This window comes from Oncorhynchus clarkii, chromosome 16 (assembly GCF_045791955.1).
Source record: "Oncorhynchus clarkii lewisi isolate Uvic-CL-2024 chromosome 16, UVic_Ocla_1.0, whole genome shotgun sequence".
NCBI lineage: Eukaryota > Metazoa > Chordata > Actinopteri > Salmoniformes > Salmonidae > Oncorhynchus > Oncorhynchus clarkii.
Window position 1 is genome coordinate 52,228,864 of NC_092162.1, and position 26,173 is coordinate 52,255,036.

The 26,173-nt window shown below is 41.3% G+C and overlaps 1 protein-coding gene across 1 annotated transcript in view; it reads right to left on the minus strand.

The window, feature by feature from the left end:
• Positions 1–26,173, minus strand: part of LOC139368696 (nucleolar protein 4-like) — a 135,683-nt gene that overhangs the window by 58,019 nt on the left and 51,491 nt on the right. The window contains exon 4 of the mRNA XM_071107900.1: positions 20,923–21,032. Coding sequence (XP_070964001.1) covers positions 20,923–21,032 — 110 coding nt within the window. The remainder of the gene's footprint in view (positions 1–20,922; positions 21,033–26,173) is intronic.

Here is a 26,173-nt window from a genome sequence, read left to right on the forward strand (position 1 = left end):
AAAATAATTAACTGGCAGCACTTATATTTTCAACACGGTGGAAGAAGAGTAAAAAGCTTATATTTTCAACACGGTGGAAGAAGAGTAAAAAGCTTATATTTTCAACAAGGTGGAAGAAGAGTAAAAAGCGTATATTTTCAACACGGTGGAAGAAGAGTAAAAAGCTTATATTTTCAACACGGTGGAAGAAGAGTAAAAAGCTTATATTTTCAACAAGGTGGAAGAAGAGTAAAAAGCTTATATTTTCAACAAGGTGGAAGAAGAGTAAAAAGCTTATATTTTCAACAAGGTGGAAGAAGAGTAAAAAGCGTATATTTTCAACACGGTGGAAGAAGAGTAAAAAGCTTATATTTTCAACACGGTGGAAGAAGAGTAAAAAGCTTATATTTTCAACAAGGTGGAAGAAGAGTAAAAAGCGTATATTTTTAACACGGTGGAAGAAGAGTAAAAAGCTTATATTTTCAACAAGGTGGAAGAAGAGTAAAAAGCGTATATTTTTAACACGGTGGAAGAAGAGTAAAAAGCTTATATTTTTAACACGGTGGAAGAAGAGTAAAAAGCTTATATTTTCAACAAGGTGGAAGAAGAGTAAAAAGCGTATATTTTCAACACGGTGGAAGAAGAGTAAAAAGCTTATATTTTCAACACGGTGGAAGAAGAGTAAAAAGCTTATATTTTCAACACGGTGGAAGAAGAGTAAAAAGCTTATATTTTCAACAGGGTGGAAGAGTAAAATGCTTCCATAATCATTCTTCCATATCACAAATACTCAAGTGGACTGTGAAGCTAACGTTTTGTCAAGCACAGCAGAATGGATGAGGAGGAGGCCCTGTCTAGGACAACAGTGCTTTGATATGGCATCTTGATAAGCTCCTCATTAAATATTTTCGATTGGGACCATAAATGCAATAATTCCAATGATTGACGTGCCTTCAAAAGAGTCAATCATACATAAAAACATATTCTGAGGCACAAGCTTGTTCATGGTTTTAAATTCAGTCCCATTTTCCCCATGTATCTCCTTAAACACCCCAGTATTTATTCACCAAGACAATTAGGCTTAGCCAACACACTCCAATGTAAAAACAAAAAAAACAGAGGACACAAAATGACCCCTTGTGCCATCTGAAGTGCTTTTTCCACAGAGGCCGGAACTGAGAAAGTACATTTCAAGCTAATGCAGTTAGCAACCGGACCTTTCCTCTCTGCTCAGCTCTGCACTGCTCAGCTCTGCGCCCATATCCAGGCAGCTCTCTAGACTCTGCCAATTGTTCTCTTCGCTTTAAAGTGTTCAGCAGGCGGGCGGGGGAACAACAGACCCTCCAGTGTAAGACGAAATCGGCGTTCTTCCACCTGCCCCCTCCCCTCCTCCATCATTTCTCCCTCCTCACTGATTCTCCTCCATTCACAAGGATGCTGGTATTTCAGCAGCAGCAGCACTGCATTCTCTCCTCTATAAATAGGGAGGAAGGGACAGCATGTTTATTGGCTGCCATGGAAACTGATCAGGAACATTAGGCTTGGAAATTAAAATGATTCTGAACAATTCTGGTTCTGAGAAATTTGAAGAGGAGAGAAATTAAGCACTGTACGACTGCTAAAGATGAAGGCTAAAATACAAGGAGGATCCAGACTAGTCAATTCAAACATGTTCAGTAGAATTAATCCCAGTTTAACCAATTGACATGATTTTATTTCCTTTTACAGTAAATGCAGGCATAAGCAAATAAGAGAGGCCAGGGGCATGTGGTAAGACTGAGTAAGACATTTACAGCCTTCCGTGCAAATTGTGGCGTTTTCTTTTTAATCTCTCCTAATGAACATGGAGCAACATATTGATGTCAACAGCCATAAATGCAATAGAAGTTCCAAAATAGACAATATTATCTCAAACTTGACGAGATAATGACAGGTGTTAGGCAAGGTAGTATCTAGGTGGATCTAGACCAGGCCTGGGCAATTATTTTCCATGGAGGGCCACATGAGAATATATTTTTGCCATCGCAGGCCAGAATCATATTACAGGATTACACATCATGTGTATGACTGTATTGGCAGATATATATATACACACTGTAAATCACATCCAGATATGCTACATAATTTACTTTTTTAACATGCACAGAAATAAACCACACCCGTGTTTTCCTTTTAGTAGGTACTTTGATTATTAAACATGCAATGAACTACACGGAGGGAAAAGTACACTGTGCATTCAGCACCACGGACAGAACTCTTGTTAACGGGTATGCCCAAAAACACAAGAAAGAGAGAGAGCTCAACATTACATTTAAACTACTCAATCAGTGTGAGGAGTGAAGTCTCTGATGGGCATTGACTAGAGCAGTGAAGTCAGATACAGTTTCTGATGTCGCTATGCGCAGGATTGCTGAGAGGTGAGAGTCAGTAAAAGATGATCTGTGCCTTGACTTGTTATATTTCATCACTGAAAATGTCTGTTCACATACATAAGTTGACCCAAACAGTACAAACATCTTCTGAGCATGACTCCTAATCTTTGGAAAGTTTTGTGAATCGAGAGATGCATAGAACCGCGTCAGTGACATTGTTTTGAATAGTTCTGCAATCACTGCATCAGACTGAAGATCGATAAGCTTAAGTTGTAGGTCAGTGGGAGAGTAGGGAACAGACTAGTAGTGTCGAAAGGTGGGTGAGATTGTTGGCTTCTACTTGGCGGGTCAGTAGGAGTAATTTTTAGTTGAAGGCTTTGACAAGGCTGTATACATGTGATGTGCAAAAACGCCCTTCCCTTGTAGTTCGGAATTCAGTTAATTCATAAGGGCCATGATGTCCACGAAGAATCAGCCAACCATTCTTTATCTTGCAGTTAAGGGAAATCCACATATTTTCCTTTCATTTGCAAAAACTCAGCAATCTCCGACTTCAGGTCCCACACCCTTTTAAGCACCTTCCCCAAACTCAGTCATCTCATGTTTGTGTGGTAGGGGAGATCTGCGTGACCCGACGCTGTCTCTTCCAACAGTGAGACAAACTGCCTGTGGTTTAAAGATTTTGCTCTTATGAAGTTTACCACTTTAGTGACTGTATCCACATGGCTCATTTTCAGAACACATTTACAGAGCACCTCCTGATGAATAATGCAATGCAGGAAATGAATGTTCTGATCTGCGTTCAGCTCAGCTACTTGATCTTGTATCCTTTTCAAAAGGCCAATGTTGTTTCCTGTCAGGTTTGGGCACCCATCAGTGGTCACACTGGATAACTTTTCAAAACTCAGTCCCAGCTTTGCCACACACTTATTAACCTCCAATAAATATTTCCCTGTGGTTGTGCTCTTCATTGACTGCACTGAAGCAAGTTCCTCTAATTTCAAAGCCTGGGGTTACGCCTCGGAAGAATATCAACAACTGTGCCGTGTCACGTGTATCACTGCTCTCATCCAGGGCCAAGGAGAAATAGGTGAAATCCTTTATCTTGTCTTTCAACTGTTGTCCCATATTCTCTGCGATGTCCTCAACACGACGTGTCACTGTTCGTCTTGACAGGGGAAAAAACTTCAAACAGCTCTTTCTTGTCGGGTCAAAGTATTGCTGCAGAGTCAATGAAACATTCTTTAATGAATTCGCCCTCAGCGAATGGCTTACTATGTTTAGCAATTTTGTGGGGCAATACAGAGCTAGCTCTCGCAATTCTGTTGTTTGTTGAATGCAGTTTTGTTAAAAGTCCTTGCTGCTTTTGCAACTGAGAAAGCAACTCTTTCGATGCACTTGCCCTCGGCTCAGAAGACATATTCCTATATTTCTCTGCATGCTTCGTCTGGAAGAGGCTGGATAAGCTGTGGTCTTTCAAGACAGCAATGCTCTCTTTGCACACTAAGCACACAGCTTTCCCTGATACCTCAATAAAGAAACATTTTGATGTCCAGTCTCACTGGAACACCCTACATTCATTGTCTACTTTCCTTTTCTTAGAAAAACTATTTTTTGCGCAATTTCTAGCTAGCTACTATTTCTAACTGTGATGTGTGTGTCAGCCTGTCAGTCACTGTCTGTCCTCGTGCAGTTGTTATTTATACGTGAATTCAAAAGAAATGTCCAACAAGCGGTGGGAGTTCAATCATTACATAAAAGGTGAGTATTCAAAACTTTACGATCGCAAATTCTTTAAGTGATCTGAGCATGATTCCGCGGGCCATATCGAATCAGGTCGCGGGCGGGCCCGGCCTTTGCCCAGGCCTGATCTAGATGGATGTTATGAATGTCCTAGTATTTCCAATACTTTCAATACAATTTTTCTTAGAAATCAATGAGGAAGTTGGGGGAGCAGCAGGAAGAGTGTATCATTTCAGAACAGAGGTGATGATATTGATAAGTGTGTGGCGTTTGTTGGCTGAGGCACAATGCGAATCCACACACACACACACACACACTGGAAGGATTAACAAGGTGCAGACGACAATCCTCCGTATTGATCGCAGGAAAAAGCAACCGTGAAGATAGGAATATACACTATACAGTGCATCCGGAAAGTATTCACACCCCTTGACTTTTTCAACATTTTATTACATTACAGCCTTATTCTAAAATGTAATTTTTTTTTTCTCTCATCAATCTACACACAATACCCCATAATGACAAAGCAAAAACTGTTTTTTTTTATTAATTTGAGCAAATGTATGTATATCTTTTTTTTTACTGTAATATCACATTTACATGAGTAAATTCTTCTCTGCAGATCCTCTCAAGCTGTCAGGTTGGATTGGGAGTGTCGCTACACAGCTATTTTCAGGTCTCTCCAGAGATGTTCGATCGGGTTCAAGTGGGCTCTGGCTGGGCCACTCAAGAACATGCAGAGACTCCGAAGCCACTCCTGTGTTGTCTTGACTGTGTGCTTAGGGTCATTGTGCTGTTGGAAGGTGAACATTCGCCCAAGTCTGAGGTCCTGAGCAGGTTTTCATCAAGCATTTCTCTGTACTTTGCTACGTTCATCTTTCCCTCGATCCGGACTCCTCTCCCAGTCCCTGCTGCTGAAAAACATCCCCACAGCATGATGCTACCCCTACCATGCTTCACCGTATGAATGGTGCCAGGTTTCCTCCAGACGTGACACTTGGCATTCAGGCTACAGAATTCAACCTTGGTTTCATCAGACCAGAGAATCCTTTAGGAGCCTTTTGGCAAACTCCAAGTGGGCTGTCATCTGCCTTTTACTGAGGAATGGTTCCATCTGGCCAATCTACCATAAAAGCCAACAGAGCTGGTTGTTCTTCTGGAAGATTCTCCTATCTCCACAGAGGAACTCTAGAGCTCTATCAGAGTGATCATCGGGTTCTTGGTCACCTCCCTGACCCCCCCCCCCCCGATTGCTCAGTTTGGTCAGGCAGCCAGCTCTGTGTTCTTGTAGACCTTCAATGCTGCAGAAATTTTTTGGTACCCTTCCCCAACCCTGTCTCAAAGCTCTACGGACAATTTCTTCGACCTCATGGCTTGGTTTTTGCTCTGACATGCACTGACAACTGTGGGACCTTATATAGACAGGTGTGTGCCTTCCAAATCATGTTCAATCAATTGAATTTACCATAGGTGGACTCCAATCAAGTTGTAGAAACATCTCAAGGATGATTAATGGAAACAGGATGCACCTGAGCTCAATTTCGAGTCCCATAGCAAATGGTCTGAATACTTAAGTAAATAAGGTATTTCTGTTATTTATTTATTTTGCTTTGTCAATATGGGGTATTGTGTGTATATTGATGAGAAAAATGTTTTATTTAATAAATTTTAGAATAAGGCTGTAACATAACATGTAGAAAACGTCTGAATACTTTCCAAATGCTCTGTATATACAAAAGTATGTGGACACCCCTTCAAATTAGTGGATTTGGCCATTTCAGTGTGTATATAATCGAGCACACAGCCATGCACTCTCCATAGACAAACATTGTCAGTAGAATGGCCTTACTGAAGAGCTCAGTGAATTTCAACGTGGCACCGTCATAGCATGCCACCTTTCCAACAAGTCAGTTAATCAAATGTCTGCCATACTAGAGCTGCCCCGGTAAATTGTAAGTGCTGTTACTGTGAAGAGGAAACATCTACAGCAAAAACGGCATTCCATGGCCGAGCAGCCACACATGAGTAAGATTACCATGCGCAATGCCAAGCGTCGGCAGGAGTGGTGTAAAGCTCGCAGCCATTGGATTCTGAAGTAGTGGAAATGTGTTCTCAGCAGTGATGAATCACGCTTCACCATTTGGCAGTCCGACGGACAAATCTGGGTTTGGCGGAGAACGCTACCTTCTCAAATGTATAGTGCCAACTGTTAAGTTTGGTGGAGGAGGAACAATGGTCTGGAGCTGTTTTTCATGGTTCGGGCTAGGCCCCTTAGTTCCAGTGAAGGGAAATCTTAACTCTACAGAATACAATGACATTCTAGACAATTCTGTGCCTCCAACTTTGTGGCAAAAGTTTTGGGAAGCGTGTGACAGGGGGCAGAAATACTTAGAAAATAAATAAATAGTCTAATCAAAGTTGATGATAGTTGAAAAGTGGATGAGGATTGGAACAGGCGAGGTGATGGACAGGCTGCTGGAAGAACACAGACAGATGAATATCAATATCTGCTGTATAATATTAAACCACTAGACATGTGTGCCAAAGGACTAATATAAAGCATTCTATTACTATGAAGATGGGGCTGACAATAATCAATGATTCCCACCTGACCTTCATGGGTCAGTCAACAAGCCTGGTGGGAAGCTATTTCTGTGGCTGCTGAGTTCAGGATGAACACAGCTAACTGAGCAGGGCTGGTAGAGTCACAATGAGATTGGGCTGGGGCTGAGGAGGGGACAAATACATCTGAAACTATATCTCCGCAGTCAATTACACTGCGACTGCATGTTACTCTATCCAGTCTAACAACAGAGTGTGAGTGTTAAAAAAGGCAACAGACTACAGGGCGTCGGAACGATCTGCGACTTATGTTTCAGAATCTCAGCCGAATCAGCTGTTGGTACTGGAGAGTTGAAAACGTGTGTCATTGATCATGACCACAAGGACATAGACAGACAGCATACTCTTCTACTGGCACAATAAGTACAGCCAGTAACCGAAAGACAGACAAACATGAAGCAGAATGAGGAGCAAGAAACAAGATTACCAAGAGAAAAGCAAGTCCATAAATGTCATGCCCCTCTGAGTCTATTAATTTCATTGGTGAAAAGGTGCTGAGCCCCTGATGATAAATAGAGAAGGAGCAGGATGCTTTGGGAACAAGGAAAGCGTGTTTCTGGGGATAGGCCCAGGTCTGCATCAAGTGCTATTTGTAATTGTATTTATTAAGGATTAATGATCCCCATTAGCTGCTGCCAGATGCTCTTCCTGGGGTCCAGCAACATTAAGGCAGTTAAATACAATTAAAAATAGTACATGACATTACATTTCATAACACCTTTCACAGGCCACTACTCTACTACCACATATCTACAATACAAAATCCATGTGTATATGTGTGTGGAGTATGTGTATGTGTGTGTCTGTGCCTGTGTGTCTCTCTTCACAGTCCCTGCTGTTCCATAAGGTGTATTTTTAGCTATTTAAAAAAAAGAATCGGATTCTACTGCTTGTATCAGTTACTTGATGTGGAATGTAGTCATGGCTCTATGTAGTACTGTGTGCCTCCCATAGCCTGTTCTGGACTTGGGGACTGTGAAGAGACCTGTGGTGGCATGTCTTGTAGAGTATGGATGGGTGTCTGAGGTGTGCTAATAGTTAAAACAGACAGCTCGGTGCAGTCAACATGTCAATACTTCTTACAAAAACAAGTAGTGATGAAGTCAATCTCTAATCTCTTGACATGAATGTTCTTGATGTTAGCTCTCTGTGTACATTTAAGGGCCAGCCGTGCTGCCTTGTAACGAGCCAATTGTAATTTTCCTAAATCCCTCTTTGTGGCACCTGACCAGACAACTGGACACTAGTCCAGGTGTGACAACACTGGGGCCTGTAGGACCTGGCTTGTTGATAGTGAGCTGCACTTTATTATAGACAGACTTCTCCCCATTTTAGCTACTGTTGCGTCAACATGTTTTGACCATGACAGTTTACAATCCAGGGTTAGGCCAAGCAGTTTAGTGACCTCAACTTGCTCAATTTACACATTATTCATTACAATACTTAGTTGGAGGTTTAGGGTTTAGTGAATAATTTGCCCCAAATACAATGATTTTAGTTTTTTAAATATTTAGGACTTATTTCTTGCTACCCACTCTGAAACTGACAGCAGCTCTTTGTTAAGTGCGGCAGCAATTCCACTCACTGTAGTTGCTGACGTGTATAGTGTTGAGTCCTTCGTATACATAGTACATACACACACACTGGCTTTACTCAGAGCAAGTGGCAGGTCATCAGCAAAGATTGAAAAAAGTAACAGGCCTAGACAGCTGCCCTGGGGAATTCCTGATTCTACCTGGATTATGTTGGAGATGCTTCCATTAAAGAACACCCTATGTGTTCTGTCAGACAGGTAACTCTTTATCCACAATATAGCAGGGGGTGTAAAGCCATAACACATATGTTTTTCCAGCAACAGACTATGACTGATGATGTCAAAAGCCACACTGAAGTCTAACAAAACAGCTCCTACAATATTTTTATCATCAATTTCTCTCAGCCAATCATCAGTAATTTGTGTAAGTGCAGTGCATGTTGAATGTCCTTCCCTATAAGCGGCTAAAAGTCTGTTGTTAATTTGTTTACTGTAAAATAGCATCGGGTCAAACACAATGTTTTCCAAAAGTTTACTAAGGGTTGGTAACAGGCTGATTGGTCAGCTATTTGAGCAACACCATGGGGGTTTTACTATTCTTGGGTAGCGGAATGACTTTAGCTTCCCTCCAGGCCTGAGGGCACACACTTTCTTGTAGGCTTCAATTGAAGATATGGCAAATAGGAGGAGCAATATCATCCGCGATTATACTCAGTCATTTTCCATCCAAGTTGTCAGACCCAGGTGGCTTGTCACTGTTGATAGACAGCAATACTTTTTTCACCTCTTCCACACACTTTACGAAATTCTAAATTACAATGCTTGTCTTTCATAATTTGGTCAGTTATACTTGGATGTGTAGTGTTGGCGTTTGTTGCTGGCATGCCTAACTTTGCTAATCTTGTCAATTAAAAAAATAATAGGCAAGATCTTTACTATGCATTAACAAAAGACACAAAAAAAAATAGACTTCCTGAATCATAGCAAACAACCTGTAACCTTGAGCTGGGTCGGAATGCCTCTAACAAAGTCAAAGCATTGGTGTACCCACTGTGACTGACTTCAGATTGGCAGATCCTTCAGTTAGCCATGTCAAAACAAAATGAACTGGGGAAAGTCTTTGCTGTTAATATGGTGCTAAACATAACTGACACACAAGACAGCGACAGGAGTCTTCTCAATAACCCACACTAAGAAATAAACAGGCCAAGAGATTTCACACTTAGAGCTACTTTGTCATTCTGTAAGTGTTCAGGTTAAATCGATGATGCTGATAGGAACAGAGCCGATGTAGTGAATTCAGATGTTTCTCAGAGAGACAATAACGGTTATAGAAATGTAAACTTGGTCTTCGCAAATACATGGATGCACAACATCATTAAAGTGACATGGGCACTCTGATCTGCTTTCACAATACAATGTTTACTGGATGTGATGGGTTGGGGTGGGTGCTTTCAGGAACCTGATATCCTCTCAAACACACTGGCATATTCACACACTCTTCCACAATGGAAAGGGTGACTACTCCTTTCTCTCAGTGAGTACTCTCTGCACTAGTTTAAGTGCCTTAGTTATCAGTCAACATTGTCAAGATAAGGCTACATCAAGGTTAAAGTGGAAATCGATACAGTTACATATCGCAACTTGTTTTTTCATGGCTCTCGTCTCTCTGCAGCATGGTGAGCAATATGGAACATCAAATCGCAATAAAATCACAGTATCGAATTGCAATACATATAGAATTGTAATAACCGCAATAAATATCATATCGGCACCTACGTATCGTGATAATTAGTATTGAGAGGTCCCTGGAAATTCCCAGCCCTAGTTACCGTGCCATGGTATGATTAGCCTAGTTGTAACGGCAGATTTCCACCTCTTCGTCTGAAGAGGAGTAAGGATCGGACCAAGATGCGGCGTGGCAAGTGTTCATGGCGAATTTTAATAAGAAAAGCCTGAACACTATGAAATACAAAACAATAAACAATAAAATGAAATAAATAAAACCGAAACAGTCCCGTGTGGCAAAAACACTGACACAGGAAACAAACACCCACAAACCAACAGTGAAACCCAGGCTACCTAAGTATGATTCTCAATCAGAGAGAACTAACGACACCTGCCTCTGATTGAGAACCATACTAGGCCGAAACAGAAACCAAACATAGAAACACAAAACATAGACTGCCCACCCCAACTTACGCCCTGACCATACTAAATAAAGACAAAACAAAGGAAAATAAAGGTCAGAACGTGACACTAGTAACCTATTCTATAGAATGAACAGTGCAGTGCAGACCAAGGCAATGCACATTCAAATTGAATTAAGAGTGTAAACTGTCGGCTATGTATGAAGCAGTTTCCTTGGAAATCTTAGTCCAAACCACACCTCCAGAGGAGGGGTCAGAGAGGGAGAAGCAGCTTTAGTAATTTCACAAGAGGAATGGGGAAAGGTCACGCTTTCAATGACCTCTACAACCCCATCTGCTTATTATTTATCCACCTGTCAATGCCAGTCCAGTTTCCAATCATTTCAATGTGAGGACTGTGTTTTTTTTGTCATTTGATCTGAAAATGTTGGCTTCGACCGACAGGAGAGAGAAGAACGGTGGTAAACAATGACAAACAAAACCAACATGGGTGATTTCCAACCACTAGGCTATTTGAACAATTGTCCCTGTATAAATTCCTACTGGAAAAACAACAATCATTAAAAAGGCAGATGACTTATGAAATCCAGAGCCATCTACAACTGTGATAAAAAGCCATTATAAGGACCCCAATTTCTAACAAATACCCAGAGAGATTACTGTAGTATCCAACACTCCTATTCCTGTTTAATCCAGTCAGGAACAACTCTACCACAAATATGACGATTAGCCTTTCCCCTCTGGAACCAATCCTACGAAAAGAGGCAGGCTTATATCACTCAGGGTCAAACTGGACTGTGCTTCATTCTGGTTAGGCTATACAACCAAGGGTGTAGCCTATATCTAAACCAAACTGAGTGAGGTGCATGTTAGTGATTGGAAATGGTAAGTAAAGGGGAAGCAGAGCCTTGCACCAACAGGACTGTGGGAAGGGTGTGTGGAGAGAGAGTGGTTCCGCTAGCTGAGCCTTACACGCATCCCACTGCAGGCATGGCAGGCAGCACAAGTCGAGCGCAGAGAGAGCAGCTGTGGGGAGCCAGGGGTTAGATCCTCTGTCACCTCCCATCTCCCTCTCAAGAAATGCACACACTGCACTGCCTGCCCTGAAAGGAAACCAACTAGGATAAATCAGGATACTACAGTGGGGCCTATGGTGTGGTACCAAAACATAGAGCTTCCACCATCTTTCACAGTCAGCCATGCGTACATAAACATTACAGAAGTCTACATTTATCATCATTATCTTTCCAAAAACAGGGTAGAACATCATGGCAAATTAGCACGTCCTATTTTCATAGAGGTTCTATCGGGAAGCACGAAACAATAGGCTATGCTGTGACAACAATACTGAGACAGATGAAACTTTGAGAAGAGGCAACAGAGGAGTGGGGAGAGAGGGAAACACCCACTGTCACAGTTCTGGAGCTTTGCTCAAGGGAAGGATTACTACACAGGCAGCCTCCTCTCCAACTGACTAACTGACTCACAGGGGTCAAAAAAACAGATTTTTCTTTGGCAAGGCTTTATCCTTGTGAGGCTCTGGCAGAAGGCAGGGGATGATAAAGACGGTTTTAAAGCTATTAAGCCTTTGTCCACTGGAAACCAGCTGTAGTCCCTTTAGGATTCAGCCAGCTAGGTTGTCTTTCCTCAAAAACAAAATGATGCCAACTTCATCCAGAAAAAAAACGTGACAGAAGAAAATACCCTGTTGCCATGGTTCTGATTGGGAAAGCAGTGCTAAGTTACAACTGCAGTCACATTCAGTTGTGCAGGTAGTGACCTCGCTAGCAAAGCTAGTCATATTATTGACCGCACAGTAGCAACCATGGCCTTAATTTGTGACTTATTGGCTTATAAACATTTTGGTGTTCAAATTGGGAAGCAAAAACTTTAGACTCATGTCTCCCTTGGGCTACAATGGTGTCATAATTCATATTAATATTCATTGGCATAATGTTCCTTTACACAAGTTGAAGAACAGCAGCAACTTCACAAGCTCAAGTTGAAGTTGTGGGTTTCTTAGCTAACATTAAGCACATCACACAACTTCTGCCGGCCATGCTGTTTCATCAGTGTCACAGAGATCCTCTTTAGACGGCCAGTTCTGGAACTAGCTATTTACTGTAGCTATCGACCCAGCTAATTTGCCAGAGATGTTACAGACAACATGGCCAGAGATGCAAACGTTCAAGGGGCAATCCTTAGCCAAAACAATAAAGCATTTCCCCGACACTGTTTCAGCAAAAAGCTGAAAGATGGGGCTGGAGAAATACAACTGACCATCCATGATATCAAAATTATAGTTTTAACCATGTTGAGGCTATACAGCGTTTGTTTACATTTACTTTGCTTACAAACAGTATAACCTTAGTAAAAATGAAACAAGCTTATATTTTGACTTCTGATAGGACACGACAGCTTAACTAAGCTCATTTATAAGTTATATTCTTCAAGAATCAATGCCAATGGGTAGCTTCATATCATTAATTTCAAAGTAAAAAATATTGATGTAGAAACTATTAGACCACCCATTACGTTAGCTGCACAAATATACACTACATGACCAAAAGTATGTGCTCGTGTAACATCTCATTCCAAAATCCTGGGCATTAATATGGATTTGGTCCCCTATTTGCTATAACAGCCTCCACTCTTCTGGGAAGGCTTTCCACTAGATGTTGGAACATTGCTGCAGGGACATTCAGCCACAAGAGCATTAGTGACGTCGGGGGCACAGATGTTGGGCAATTGGGCCTGGCTCGCAGTCGGCGTTCCAATTCATTCCAAAGGTGTTCAATGGGGTTGAGGTCAGGGCTCTGTGCAGCCCAGTCAAGTTCTTCCAGACTGATCTGGACAAACCATTTCTGTAGGGACCTCACTTTGTGCATGCTGAAACAGGAAAGGAAATTCCCCAAACTTTTGCCACAAAGTTGGAAGCACAGAATCGTCTATTATGTCATTGCATGCTGTAGCATTAAGATTTCCCTTCAATGGAACTAAGGGGACTAGCCCAAACCATGAAAAACAGCTCCAGACCATTATTCCTCCTACACCAAATTTTACAGTTGGCACTATATATATTTGGGCAGGTAGCGTTCTCCTGGAATTCACCAAACCCAGATTCGTCCGTTGGACTGCCAGATGGTGAAGCGTGATTCATCACTCCAGAAAATGCGTGTTTAGACCACTCTAGCCAACAGTTTGCATTGCGCATGGTGATCTTAGGCTGTTTGCGGCTGATTGACCACTGAAACCCATTTCATGAAGCCCCTGACTAACAGTTCTTGATGCTGACGTTGTTTCCAGAGGCAGTTTGGAACTTGGGACTGAATGTCGCAGCCAAGGACAGACAATTTTTACTTGCTACGCATTTCAGTACTCGGCAGTCCAGTTCGCGGCTCAGCTGTTGTTGCACCTAGACTTTCCACTTCACAATAACAGCACTTACAGTTGACCGGTGCAGCTCTAGCAGGGCAGATATATTTTTGTAACTGAGCTGTTGGAAAGGTGGCATCCTATGAAGGTGCCATGTTAAATGTCACTGAGCTCTTCAGTAAGGCCATTCTACTGACAATGTTTGTCTATGGAGATTGCATGGCTGTGTGATTGATTTGATATACCTGTCAGCAACGGGTGTGGCTGAAATAGCCGAATCCACTAATTTGAAGGGGTGTCCACATACATTAGTTACTTACACTATTTATACAAAAGTATCTTGCTAGATGGTAACTAGCTAGTTAGCAAATGTTTCCTGTCAAATGTTGACAAGCTAAAGCTCCCTAGCTAACTTCCTTCACTTACGTTAAATACCGTGGCTCGGCCGCAGTACTTTGAAGCAATAATATCGACAGAGCTTGCAAAGTTAGCTACTCCAGATAGAAATAGAAATTGCTAAATGGTACTAGCTAGCTAGAATGTTTAGCCTTTGTTAAAGTTGGTATTTTTCTAACTGCTAGCTGGACAATTGGAGGAATCGTCCAAGGGTTACCATAGTAACATGAAATATCTAAATGGCAGCCAAAATGGAACTTCTGCTGCTACAATCACAATGTAACATCGGACCACTGCATTGTTTAAAAGCACTGCACGAAATTTTAATAGCTAAAATGTATCCTGCCCCGGCTTGTACGTTTCTCGGAAGGTAACTAGGAGCAAAATGCTACAGTACGCAACCTACAGTAATGATCACGTTACACAGGCATGGGGTTATAGTACCAACGTAGAGGGGCTGTGAGCACGCCGCACGCGCCTCGCTGGTGGGGGATTGTTCCCACTGTGCTTGGTAATTCTGCATCCCACCAGAGAACAATGTGACATATGGAATGACATGTGATGATACACAGTATACACTGAACTATGCACTTCAACGGTATGCGGTTGCTGCATACGCTACATCAAAAGAAAATTATGACTGACCACTGTAGGACAATTTATACAATTAACTCAAGCAATCATCGGATATTGTTTAATTGATCGCCTACTAGGGATGGATAATAACACATTTATATGCGATGTTGGATGTCAACTGGAGTACCTTCTTGAAATATATGTTTGATATTAATACTATATTTTGGAATGGTATTATAACAGCCTACTATACCATTTTAAGTTGTGAGAGGATCGAATAGATTGTTAACTTCTACAGCACACGTTTTGCTATAATAATTGAATTGATACAAATTATATCCTATGCATTATATCAAAAATCTATAAGGCATAGGGTATTATCGAAAATCAATCATATAAACCATTTTATCAGTCATTCATATATTTGGGTATAAATAAGCTGAAAAATGGGGATGTGTAATTGCCACAACATTATTTCTCAAAGCTGCTGAAAATAGCTCAGCGCACAGTTGAGAACAGCAAAATATCAACACAACCGTATCATGTCAAATAAATGCTTACCTTCACTTCTGATGGTGAATTTTCAAGTGTGAATGTCAAACCACTCTCCAATTTCTCCCCCTTTCCGGTCTCTTTATTCACGTTTAATTCTAAAGACAATGTCCTGGTATGGGAGCGAGTACAGGACCCTCCAAGACTTGCACTGTCAACCAGCCCCAAAGATGGAGGCGGGGCAGCGGTAAACGACGTCACACGCCTCGTGCAAAATAGGGACTGTAGGCAACAGTGCGTTTGAGTGGGTTCACTCAATCCATTTCAAATGGTCTTTGGCGGCTTCATAAATACATATTTTACCACTGTCTCTCCCCTCTTCTCTTTGTTAATTCCCACACTGGAGTACAGTACAGTCATTGCTTTGTTTCTTGCTCTACAAATGCCCACACGTGACTTCACATTGAGTATTTTCACTTAAAACCTTTACTTCAGAAATATGTAATTGATTCATCAAAATAAAAACATGTGTAGGCAAATAAGAGAGTGATACACAAACGATCAATAGCCTACAGTAATTTACACACAAAGGAGGCATTTAAAGAAAAGTATATGCCTTAAGGTTTGACCCATTTATATGGTTTGATCACACAAAAGTCTTCTTTCATTCTGAAGGTCTTTTTAGCAATTGAGTAAAAATGATATTTTTAAAAGATTCATACCATAACCACGTGAGTCCCTTTAAAGGCAGTCAACAGATGATTTGTGTGCGGATAAGGCGTATGTACTGTACGCACTTTAAGACAGATTGATGGGGAACTTCTGCCACCTACAGGCGAAACCTGGAAAGTGTATGTATCAATAACACAATTTCAAAACATACGAACCCGTAACACACATCTCATAGCGTGTTCAATATTGATGTGAGTGTAGACCCTTGAAATTGTTCATGGCACTATATATTAGAGCAGGTCAGCACCATGCACTCTATTCCAGTCCTTATAGTTACATTGACCAACACAATACATTGACTTTAAGCTACATTCTCCCCAGTATGAAACACATAGTCTTTGTCAGTATGCAAATACAACCTGTTATAAATAGACTGCTTTTTATTCATCATCATTATCGTGAGGTGGGGGGTGGGGGGGGTTATTCCTCATTTTATAAACTAGTCTCCACTTTAACTGGTATCTTATCTGGTGTCTTCCTATAGCCCCATAGTAATTATAGCCTACCTACCCCCACCTCTCCACCTCTCCATCCTCCCTGCCACCCCCCACCCCCACCCCCACCCCAAAAACGAAATTAGTTTTCTCAGGAGAAGACAGAATAAATGGGAAAACAGCCCATAAATGATAATGAACCATCCCTCTTTAATTCTCTTCCCATCACCCCCCTCCCCTTCCCCTCCCCTGGCGGTGCGGGCAGAGACAGAGCCACCGCCCAGCGTCTGCAGCCTGCAGGAAGGATGCTTGGTAATTTCCTCCATTATTGAATTGGTCTGGACACGCATGTCTTGATGGTCTCGTCCCCCCTCCCTCACTGCCACATCCTTCTCTCCCTCTTTTCTCTCTCTTTCGCGCTAACCCTGCACCACCCCGTGCTCTGTAAAGACCCTATAAAAAACACACACAAAAGCCCATGACCTCTTTCACAGAGTGGTCATTCAATGATTGCCCTCCTTAGTGCCCTCTTACACCCTGGTGCCTGCCCCTCACCCTCACCCACCCCCTCCCCCACCAATCCAAGCCCTCACTGCCTGTGCGTCCTTTTTTGATAGCTGAGTCATTGTTCCTCATTTCCTGCCTCTGGTGTGTACTGCTGCTCTGCTGAAAATCTAAAAGCCAGAATTAGACATGCAACTGAATCTCAAGCACTTAGATGCCCAACACCCTGCATTTCAATCCATCAGGGGATGGTTAGTTTTGTTGGGTCAGGAGATGGGGACCCTGCAGAGCACCTTGCTCAAGCGTAAGCATGCCCATTCTTAAGTGAAAAACGTGTCCGTTTTAAATCACGTCTTAAGACATGTCACAATTTAATGATACATTTAGTCTTACATCAGTTATAACATGAAAATCATGGTAAAATTGTGAACTGTTAGTAATTAGGGTGATTATTAACAATGTTGTTGGACCAAAGATGTGAGTACTCTTACTTGCAAGGGAGACCTGACCAAGAAGGCAGCAGCAAACAACACAACATTTTTAAACATATCTGCACCACATTATGATCCGGCCTACAGGAAAAATGTATACTACATTTACTTCTGTTCGTGTGCATGGCGAACGGCAGTGTCTAGCCGACAGGACATATTGGCATTCCTCTGCAAATTGGTACTCCAATACTTTTCTCACACCTCAGTTAATTAGACTGCTGAATCTTTGTTAATTGGAATGAGCTGAACCCCATTCCCTCCTTGATTATACTACCAGGCATGCAAGCACACACTCGCACATCCACACACATACGCACTTTCATTCGCCCACACAGATGCAGGCACACACAATCTCGCGAGCACGCTTACACACTCTCACAAGCACACACTTTCCTGTGTGTGCCTGATTGGCAGTCCTGAATGATTCCATGCTCTTTTACAGATAGCTAATGGGGGATGGAAGGTGGGCTGTCGAGGGAGGGGTGTGTGTGTGGTACACAAAGAGCCTGATAGAAATGACAGTGAAGACGGCCACTTCCAACTAATCTTCACCTATTCTGGACAACAGAATGTACAGCAGGGACCATCAACTAGATTCAGCCGCGGGCCGATTTTTTCTTGAGCGGATGGTCAGAGGGCTGGAACATAATTATAAATAATTTGTAGACTGCAAATTGACCAGAAGTAGCCCAAACAGAAATAATATTTGACTAAAATAAATAAAAAATTCAAACCTGGCTTACATTTGTATACGATCACATATATCTCTCTATTATACATGGGAATACTTTGAAACAGATTTCCATCATTAAAATCACTTGGAGCTGATTTGCTGTCTTTTATGTCCAACAATTTTTTTATTTTATTATATTATATACAGTACCAGTCAAACGTTTGGACAAACCTACTCATTCAAGGCATTTTCTTATTTTTTAAAACTATTTTCTACATTGTAGAATGATAGTGAAGACATCGAAACTATGAAAGAACACATATTGAATCATGTAGTAACCAAAAAAGTGTAATATATAAATACAGTGCCTTGCGAAAGTATTCGGCCCCCTTGAACTTTGCGACCTTTTGCCACATTTCAGGCTTCAAACATAAAGATATAAAACTGTATTTTTTTGTGAAGAATCAACAACAAGTGGGACACAATCATGAAGTGGAACGACATTTATTGGATATTTCAAACTTTTTTAACAAACAAAAACTGAAAAATTGGGCGTGCAAAATTATTCAGCCCCCTTAAGTTAATACTTTGTAGCGCCAACTTTTGCTGCGATTACAGCTGTAAGTCGCTTGGGGTATGTCTCTATCAGTTTTGCACATCGAGAGACTGACATTTTTTTCCCATTCCTCCTTGCAAAACAGCTCGAGCTTAGTGAGGTTGGATGGAGAGCATTTGTGAACAGCAGTTTTCAGTTCTTTCCACAGATTATCGATTGGATTCAGGTCTGGACTTTGACTTGGCCATTCTAACACCTGGATATGTTTATTTCTGAACCATTCCATTGTAGATTTTGCTTTATGTTTTGGATCATTGTCTTGTTGGAAAACAAATCTCCGTCCCAGTCTCAGGTCTTTTGCAGACTCCATCAGGTTCTTCCAGAATGGTCCTGTATTTGGCTCCATCCATCTTCCCATCAATTTTAACCATCTTCCCTGTCCCTGCTGAAGAAAAGCAGGCCCAAACCATGATGCTGCCACCACCATGTTTGACAGTGGGGATGGTGTGTTCAGCTGTGTTGCTTTTACGCCAAACATAACGTTTTGCATTGTTGCCAAAAAGTTCAATTTTGGTTTCATCTGACCAGAGCACCTTCTTCCACATGTTTGGTGTGTCTCCCAGGTGGCTTGTGGCAAACTTTAAACGACACTTTTTATGGATATCTTTAAGAAATGTCTTTCTTCTTGCCACTCTTCCATAAAGGCCAGATTTGTGCAATATACGACTGATTGTTGTCCTATGGACAGAGTCTCCCACCTCAGCTGTAGATCTCTGCAGTTCATCCAGAGTGATCATGGGCCTCTTGGCTGCATCTCTGATCAGTCTTCTCCTTGTATGAGCTGAAAGTTTAGAGGGACGGCCAGGTCTTGGTAGATTTGCAGTGGTCTGATACTCCTTCCATTTCAATATTATCGCTTGCACAGTGCTCCTTGGGATGTTTAAAGCTTGGGAAATCTTTTTGTATCCAAATCCGGCTTTAAACTTCTTCACAACAGTATCTCGGACCTGCCTGGTGTGTTCCTTGTTCTTCATGATGCTCTCTGCGCTTTTAACGGACCTCTGAGACTATCACAGTGCAGGTGCATTTATACGGAGACTTGATTACACACAGGTGGATTGTATTTATCATCATTAGTCATTTAGGTCAACATTGGATCATTCAGAGATCCTCACTAAACTTCTGGAGAGAGTTTGCTGCACTGAAAGTAAAGGGGCTGAATAATTTTGCACACCCAATTTTTCAGTTTTTGATTTGTTAAAAAAGTTTGAAATATCCAATAAATGTCGTTCCACTTCATGATTGTGTCCCACTTGTTGTTGATTCTTCACAAAAAAATACAGTTTTATATCTTTATGTTTGAAGCCTGAAATGTGGCAAAAGGTCGCAAAGTTCAAGGGGGCTGAATACTTTCGCAAGGCACTGTATATATCATATTTGAGATTCTTCAAAGTAGCCATCCTTTGCCTTGATGAAAGCTTTGCACAATCTTGGCATTCATGAGCCAGTTTCAACCCTTGAGTAGTTGTGTCCAAACTTTTAATTTGTACTGTATGTATGTATGTATGTATATATATATTACACACACACACACACACACACACACACACACACACACACACACACACACACACACACACACACACACACACACACACACACACACACACACACACACACATTACCGGTCAAAAGTTTAAGAACACCTACTCATTCAAGGGTTTTTAGTTATTTTGACTATTTTCTACAATGTAGAATAATAGAGAAGACATCAAAACTATGAAATAACACATGTGGAATCATGTAGTAACCCAAAAAGTGTTAAACAAATATATTTTTTATTTGAGATTCTTCAAATAGCCACCAAGAATGCCAAGAGTGTGCAAAGCTGTCATCAAGGCAAAGGGTGGCTATTTGAAGAATCTCAAATATAAAATATATTTTGATTTGTTTAACACTTTTTTGGTTACTACATGATTCCATATGTGTTATTTCATAGTTTTATGTTTTCACTATTATTCTACATTGTAGAAAATAGTAAAAAATAAAGAAAAACCCTTGAATGATTAGGTGTTCTAAAACATTTGACCGGTAGTGTGTGTGTGTGTGTGTGTGTGTGTGTGTGTGTGTGTGTGTGTGTGTGTGTGTGTGTGTGTGTGTGTGTGTGTGTGTGTGTGTGTGATATATATATATATATATAACATTTTTCTCAGAAAACTTGGGGGGCCAATTAAAATCTCCTGGGGGCCGCCAGTTAGGGAACACTGATGTACAAGCTACACCTTGGCCTTACCTGCTCATTGGTACTCATGCACTGGAGTTTCATCTGCTTCAGATAGGTGGTGGTCAGCGGCATGTTGTAGTCGATGAGATCCGGCACCAGTGATGTCGGTCTGTCATTTTCTGTGAAGATTATACACACAAAGTATTAGTAGACTCTCATTCTCCCATAACCTCCTTCTTGAACCCAAACACATACAGGGTCATGTTCATTTGGCACCAAAATGTAAGAAAACAAACTGAAAGAGCGAGGCACTACCTGAACTTTAGAAATGCACATTTTTTTCTTCTGTTGAGTGCCCTGATGAATCTGTACATGCACTAGTCAATGGACTCCGCCTGGGTGGCAGTGCTCTAAGTGGACACTAGAGGGCCATTTAATGTGGGAGTAGAGAAAATGGTGCTGTCTAGTTTGCTAAATTTATGGAATTTGAAATGATTTATACTTGCACTTTTTAAAGCATATGTTAGCAATTACATTTACTTTTGAAACCAAATACTTTTAGGCTTTTACTCAAGTAGAAATGTATTTGGTGACTTTAACGTTTTTTTGTCATTTTCTATTAAGGTATCTTTACTTAAGTATGACAATTGGTACTTTTTCCACCACTGGCAGGAAGCAGCATTTGCTTCCATCATTAAGAGTGGTGATGGAAGGAATGGGTGGTCTCATCATTGAACAATAATTTGCCTGACGGTTTTGCTATCCGTTCATCATGATCCAGTACCCCATTTTGAACAACGAGCTGCTTAATTCTAATATATAAATATACTTTCTTTCTTCAAACATGCATACAAAAAAACATTTTAATTACCGACAATCCTCTAAAAACAGAGGGAAGAGGCAAAATTGTTGCAATAAGTTAAAATGATTAAGTAGAGAGAAATATTATTACAATTTAGTATATTAAATCACATACATCATTTAAATTAACAAATCATTGAAACAACTTACATTTATTTTTATTAAGTATATGTTTTTTTTTTTTTTGTCAATTTCAATTCACCCTAGAATAATTTTACAATGTGCATGTGTACATGTGCGAGAGAGATAGAAGAGCGTGGATCGCTCATAAAGAAAGCAGCAAAGCCACTAAATTGCTGTTCCTGGCAGCTGCCACAAGCACACAGAAACAAACAAGCAGCTTCTTTGACCAGAATCAGCTCTTACTCTAATGTATAGATTACCTTCATTAAATCTTGTAATAAATAATGTGGAAATTGAGCAAGTTGAGGAGAGTAAACTGCTTGGTGTAACCCTGAATTGTAAACTGTCATGGTCAAACATATTGATGCAACAGTAGCTAACATGGGGAGAAGTTTGTCTATAATAAACCACTGCTCTGCTCTTTTGACATTGCTATTCACAAAACAAGTCCTACAGGCCCTAGTTTTGTCACACCTGGACTACTGCTCAGTCATATGGTCAAGTGCCACAAAGAGGGACATATGCAAATGAGTTGACCCAGAACAGAGCAGCAGGGCTGGAAGCACGGAGAGCTAACATCAATGACACGCATGTCAATCTCTCTTGGCTTAAAGTAGAGGAGATTGACTGCATCACTACTTGTCTTTGTGAGTGGTATTGACATGTTCAAACAACTAGTACACAGACACCCATGCATACCCCATAAGTCATGCCACAAGGGGTCTCTTCACAGTCCCCAAGTCCAGAACAGACGCCGGGAAATTCACAGTACCACACAGAGCCATGACTACATGGAACTCTATTCCACATCAAATAACTCATAGAAGCAGTTAAATCAGATTTAAAAAACAGATCAAACTACACCTTATGGAACAACGTGGACTGTGAAGAGGCACACACAGGCACATACACACACACACACACACACACGCATGCTACATTGTAATGTTGTATGATAATATTATACCTTTGGTATTGTTGATATGTAGGGGTGTAACAGTGTAATATGATGTACTGTTTCATCTTTTGTTTTATATGTAATGTCATTTGGACCCCAGGAAGAGTAGCTGCTGCCTTGGCAACAGCTAATGGGGATCCATAATAAATACAAATCCACTACTATCCTGCCCTGTGTTAAACCATAATGAAAAAGAGACCAGATTTTTTAATGAATAGTAATGGGCCTGCAGTATGATTTCTCTGCCATTGGCCATGATGGACATTTACAGTATATGTAATGGTTGCATTAAACCACTAAGTGGACATCCTACATTAAGATGCTGGTGCATTTGAACTTACTTATACCAGCAGTTCATTTTTAAAGACTTCTCTACTATAATATACTGTATAATATAGCATATAACAAAATAACTGCAAATTCTCTATAACTGAACTGGTATACATCCTCTCTTGTATTGCATTGACATTATACTTCAAGTGCAAGCAATAGTCTGTCATCCTCATCAAATAAAACAAAATTTGAAATAACATTTTATTAGCAGATGTTATTGCGGGTGTAGTGAAATGCTTGTGTTCCTAGCTCCAACAGTGCAGTAGTATCTAACAATACACACAAATCTAAAAGTAAAAGAATGGATTTAAGAAATGTATAAATATTAGAGCGAGTAATGTCGGAGTGGCATTGATTAAAACACAGTAGAATAGAATACAGTATATACAGTTGAAGTTGGAAGTTTACATACACCTTAGCCAAATACATTTTAACTCAGACTTTCACAATTCCTGACATTTAATCCCAGTAAAAAATCCCTGTTTTAGGTCAGTTAGCATCACCACTTTATGTTAAGAATGTGAAATGTCATAATAAGAGTAGAGAGAATGATTTATTTCAGCTCTTATTTCTTTCATTACATTCCCAGTGGGTCAGACATTTACATACACTCAATTAGTATTTGGTAGCATTGCCTTTACATTGTTTAACTTGGGTCAAACATTTTGGTTAGCCTTCCACAAGCTTCCCACAATAAGTTGGGTGAATTATGGCCCATCCCTCCTGACAGAGCTGGTGTAACTGAGTCAGGTTTGTAGGACTCCTTGCTCACACACACCTTTTCAGTTCTGCCCACACATTTTCTATAGGATGAAGTCAGGGCTTTGTGATGGCCACTCCAATACCTTGACATTGTTGTCCTTATGCCATTTTCCACAAGTTTGGAAGTATGCTTGGGGTCATTGTCCATTTGGAATACCCATTTGCGACCAAGCTTTAACTTCCTGACTGATGTCTTGAGATGTTGCTTCAATATATCCACATAATTTCCCCACCTCATGATTCCATCTATTTTGTGAAGTGCACCAGTCCCTCCTGCAGTAAAGCACCCCCACAACATGATGCTGCCATCCCCCGTGTTTCACGGTTGGGAGGGTGTTCTTCGGCTTGCAAGCCTCCCCCTTTTTTGCTCCAAACATAATGATGGTCATTATGGCCAAACAGTTCTATTTTTGTTTCATCATACCAGAGGACATTTCTCCAAAAAGTACAATCTTTGTCCCAGTGTGCAGTTGCAAACCGTAGTCTGGCTTTTTTATGGCCGTCTTGGAGCAGTGGCTTCTTCCTTGCTGAGTGGCCTTTCAGGTTGTGTCGATATAGGACCCGGTTTACTGTGGATATAGATACTTTTGTACCTGTTTCCTCCAACATCTTCACAGGGTCCTTTGCTGTTGTTCTGGGATTGATTTGCACTTTTCGCACCAAAGCACATTCATCTCTAGGAGACAGAACACATCTCCTTCCTGAGCGGTATGACAGCTGTGTGGTCCCATGGTGTTTATACTTGCGTACTATTGTTTGTACAGATGAACGTGGTACCTTCAGGCTTTTGGAAATTGCAATGAACCAGACTTGTGGAAATAAAATAAAAAAATTCTGAGGTCTTGGCTGACTTCTTCTGTTTTTCTCATGATGTCAAGCAAAGAGGCACTGAGTTTGAAGGTAGGCCTTGACATTTATCCACAGGTACACCTCCAATTGACTCAAATTATGTCAATTACCCTATCAGAAGCTTCTAAAGCCAAGTTGTTTAAAGGCACAGTCAACTTAGTGTATGTAAACTTCTGACCCACTGGAATTGTGATACAGTGAATTATAACTGAAATCATCTCTGTAAACAATTGTTGGAAAAATTACTTGCACAAAGTGGATGTCCTAACCAACATGCCAAAACTATAGTTTGTTTACAAGAAATGTATGGTGTTGTTGAAAAACGAGTTTTAATGACTCAAACCTAAGTGTATGTAAACTTCCAACTTAAACTGTACATATGAGATGAGTAAAGCAGTATGTAAACATTATTTAAACATTATTAAAGTGACTAGTGTTCCATTATTAAAGTGGCCAGTGATTCCAAGTCTATGTATATAGGACAGCAGCCTCTAAGGTGCAGGGTTACGTAACCGGGTGGAAGCCGGCTAGTGATGGCCGTTTAAACAGTCTGATGGCCTTGCGATAGAAGCTGTTTTTCAGTCTCTCTGTCCCAGCCTTGATACACCTGTACTAACCTTGCCTTCTAGATGATAGCGGGGTGAACAGGCCGTGGCTCGGGTGGTTGATGTCCATGATTATCTTTTTGGCCTTCCTGTGACTTAGGGTGCTGTAGGTGTCCTGGAGGGCACATAGTTTGACCCCGGTGATACGTTGAGCAGACCACACCACCCTTTGCAGAGCCCTTCCATTTGCGGGCGGTACAGTTGCCATACCAGGTGGTGATACAGCCCAACAGGATGCTGTCAATTGTGCATTGTGCATCTGTAAGAGTTTGTGAGGGTTTTAGGGGCCAAGCCAAATTTCTTCAGCCTCCTGTCTGTGTGGGTGGACCATTTCAGATCGTCAGTGATGTGTACGCCGAGGAACTTGAAGCTTTCCACCTTCTCCACTGTGGTCCCGTCGATGTGGATAGGGGTGTGCTCCCTCGGTTGTTTCCTGAAGTCCACGAGCAGCTCCTTTGTTTTGTTGATGTTAAGTGAGAGGTTATTTTCCTGGCATCACTCTTCCAGGGCCCTCACCTACTCCCTGTAGGCTGTCTCGTCATTGTTGGTAATCAGGCCTACTAATGTTGTGTCATCTGCAAACTTGATGATTGAGTCGGAGGCATGCGTGGCCATGCAGTCATGGGTGAACATGGAGTACAGGAGGGGTCTGAGTTCGCACCCTTGTGGGGCCCCTGTGTAGAGGATCAGCAAAGTGGAGGTGTTGTTTTCTACCTTCACCACCTGGGGGCGGCCCGTCAGGAAGTTCAGGACCCAGTGGCACAGGTTGGGGTTCAGACCCAGGGACCTGACCTTGGAGGGTACTATCACATGACGTACAGGGTCCTCC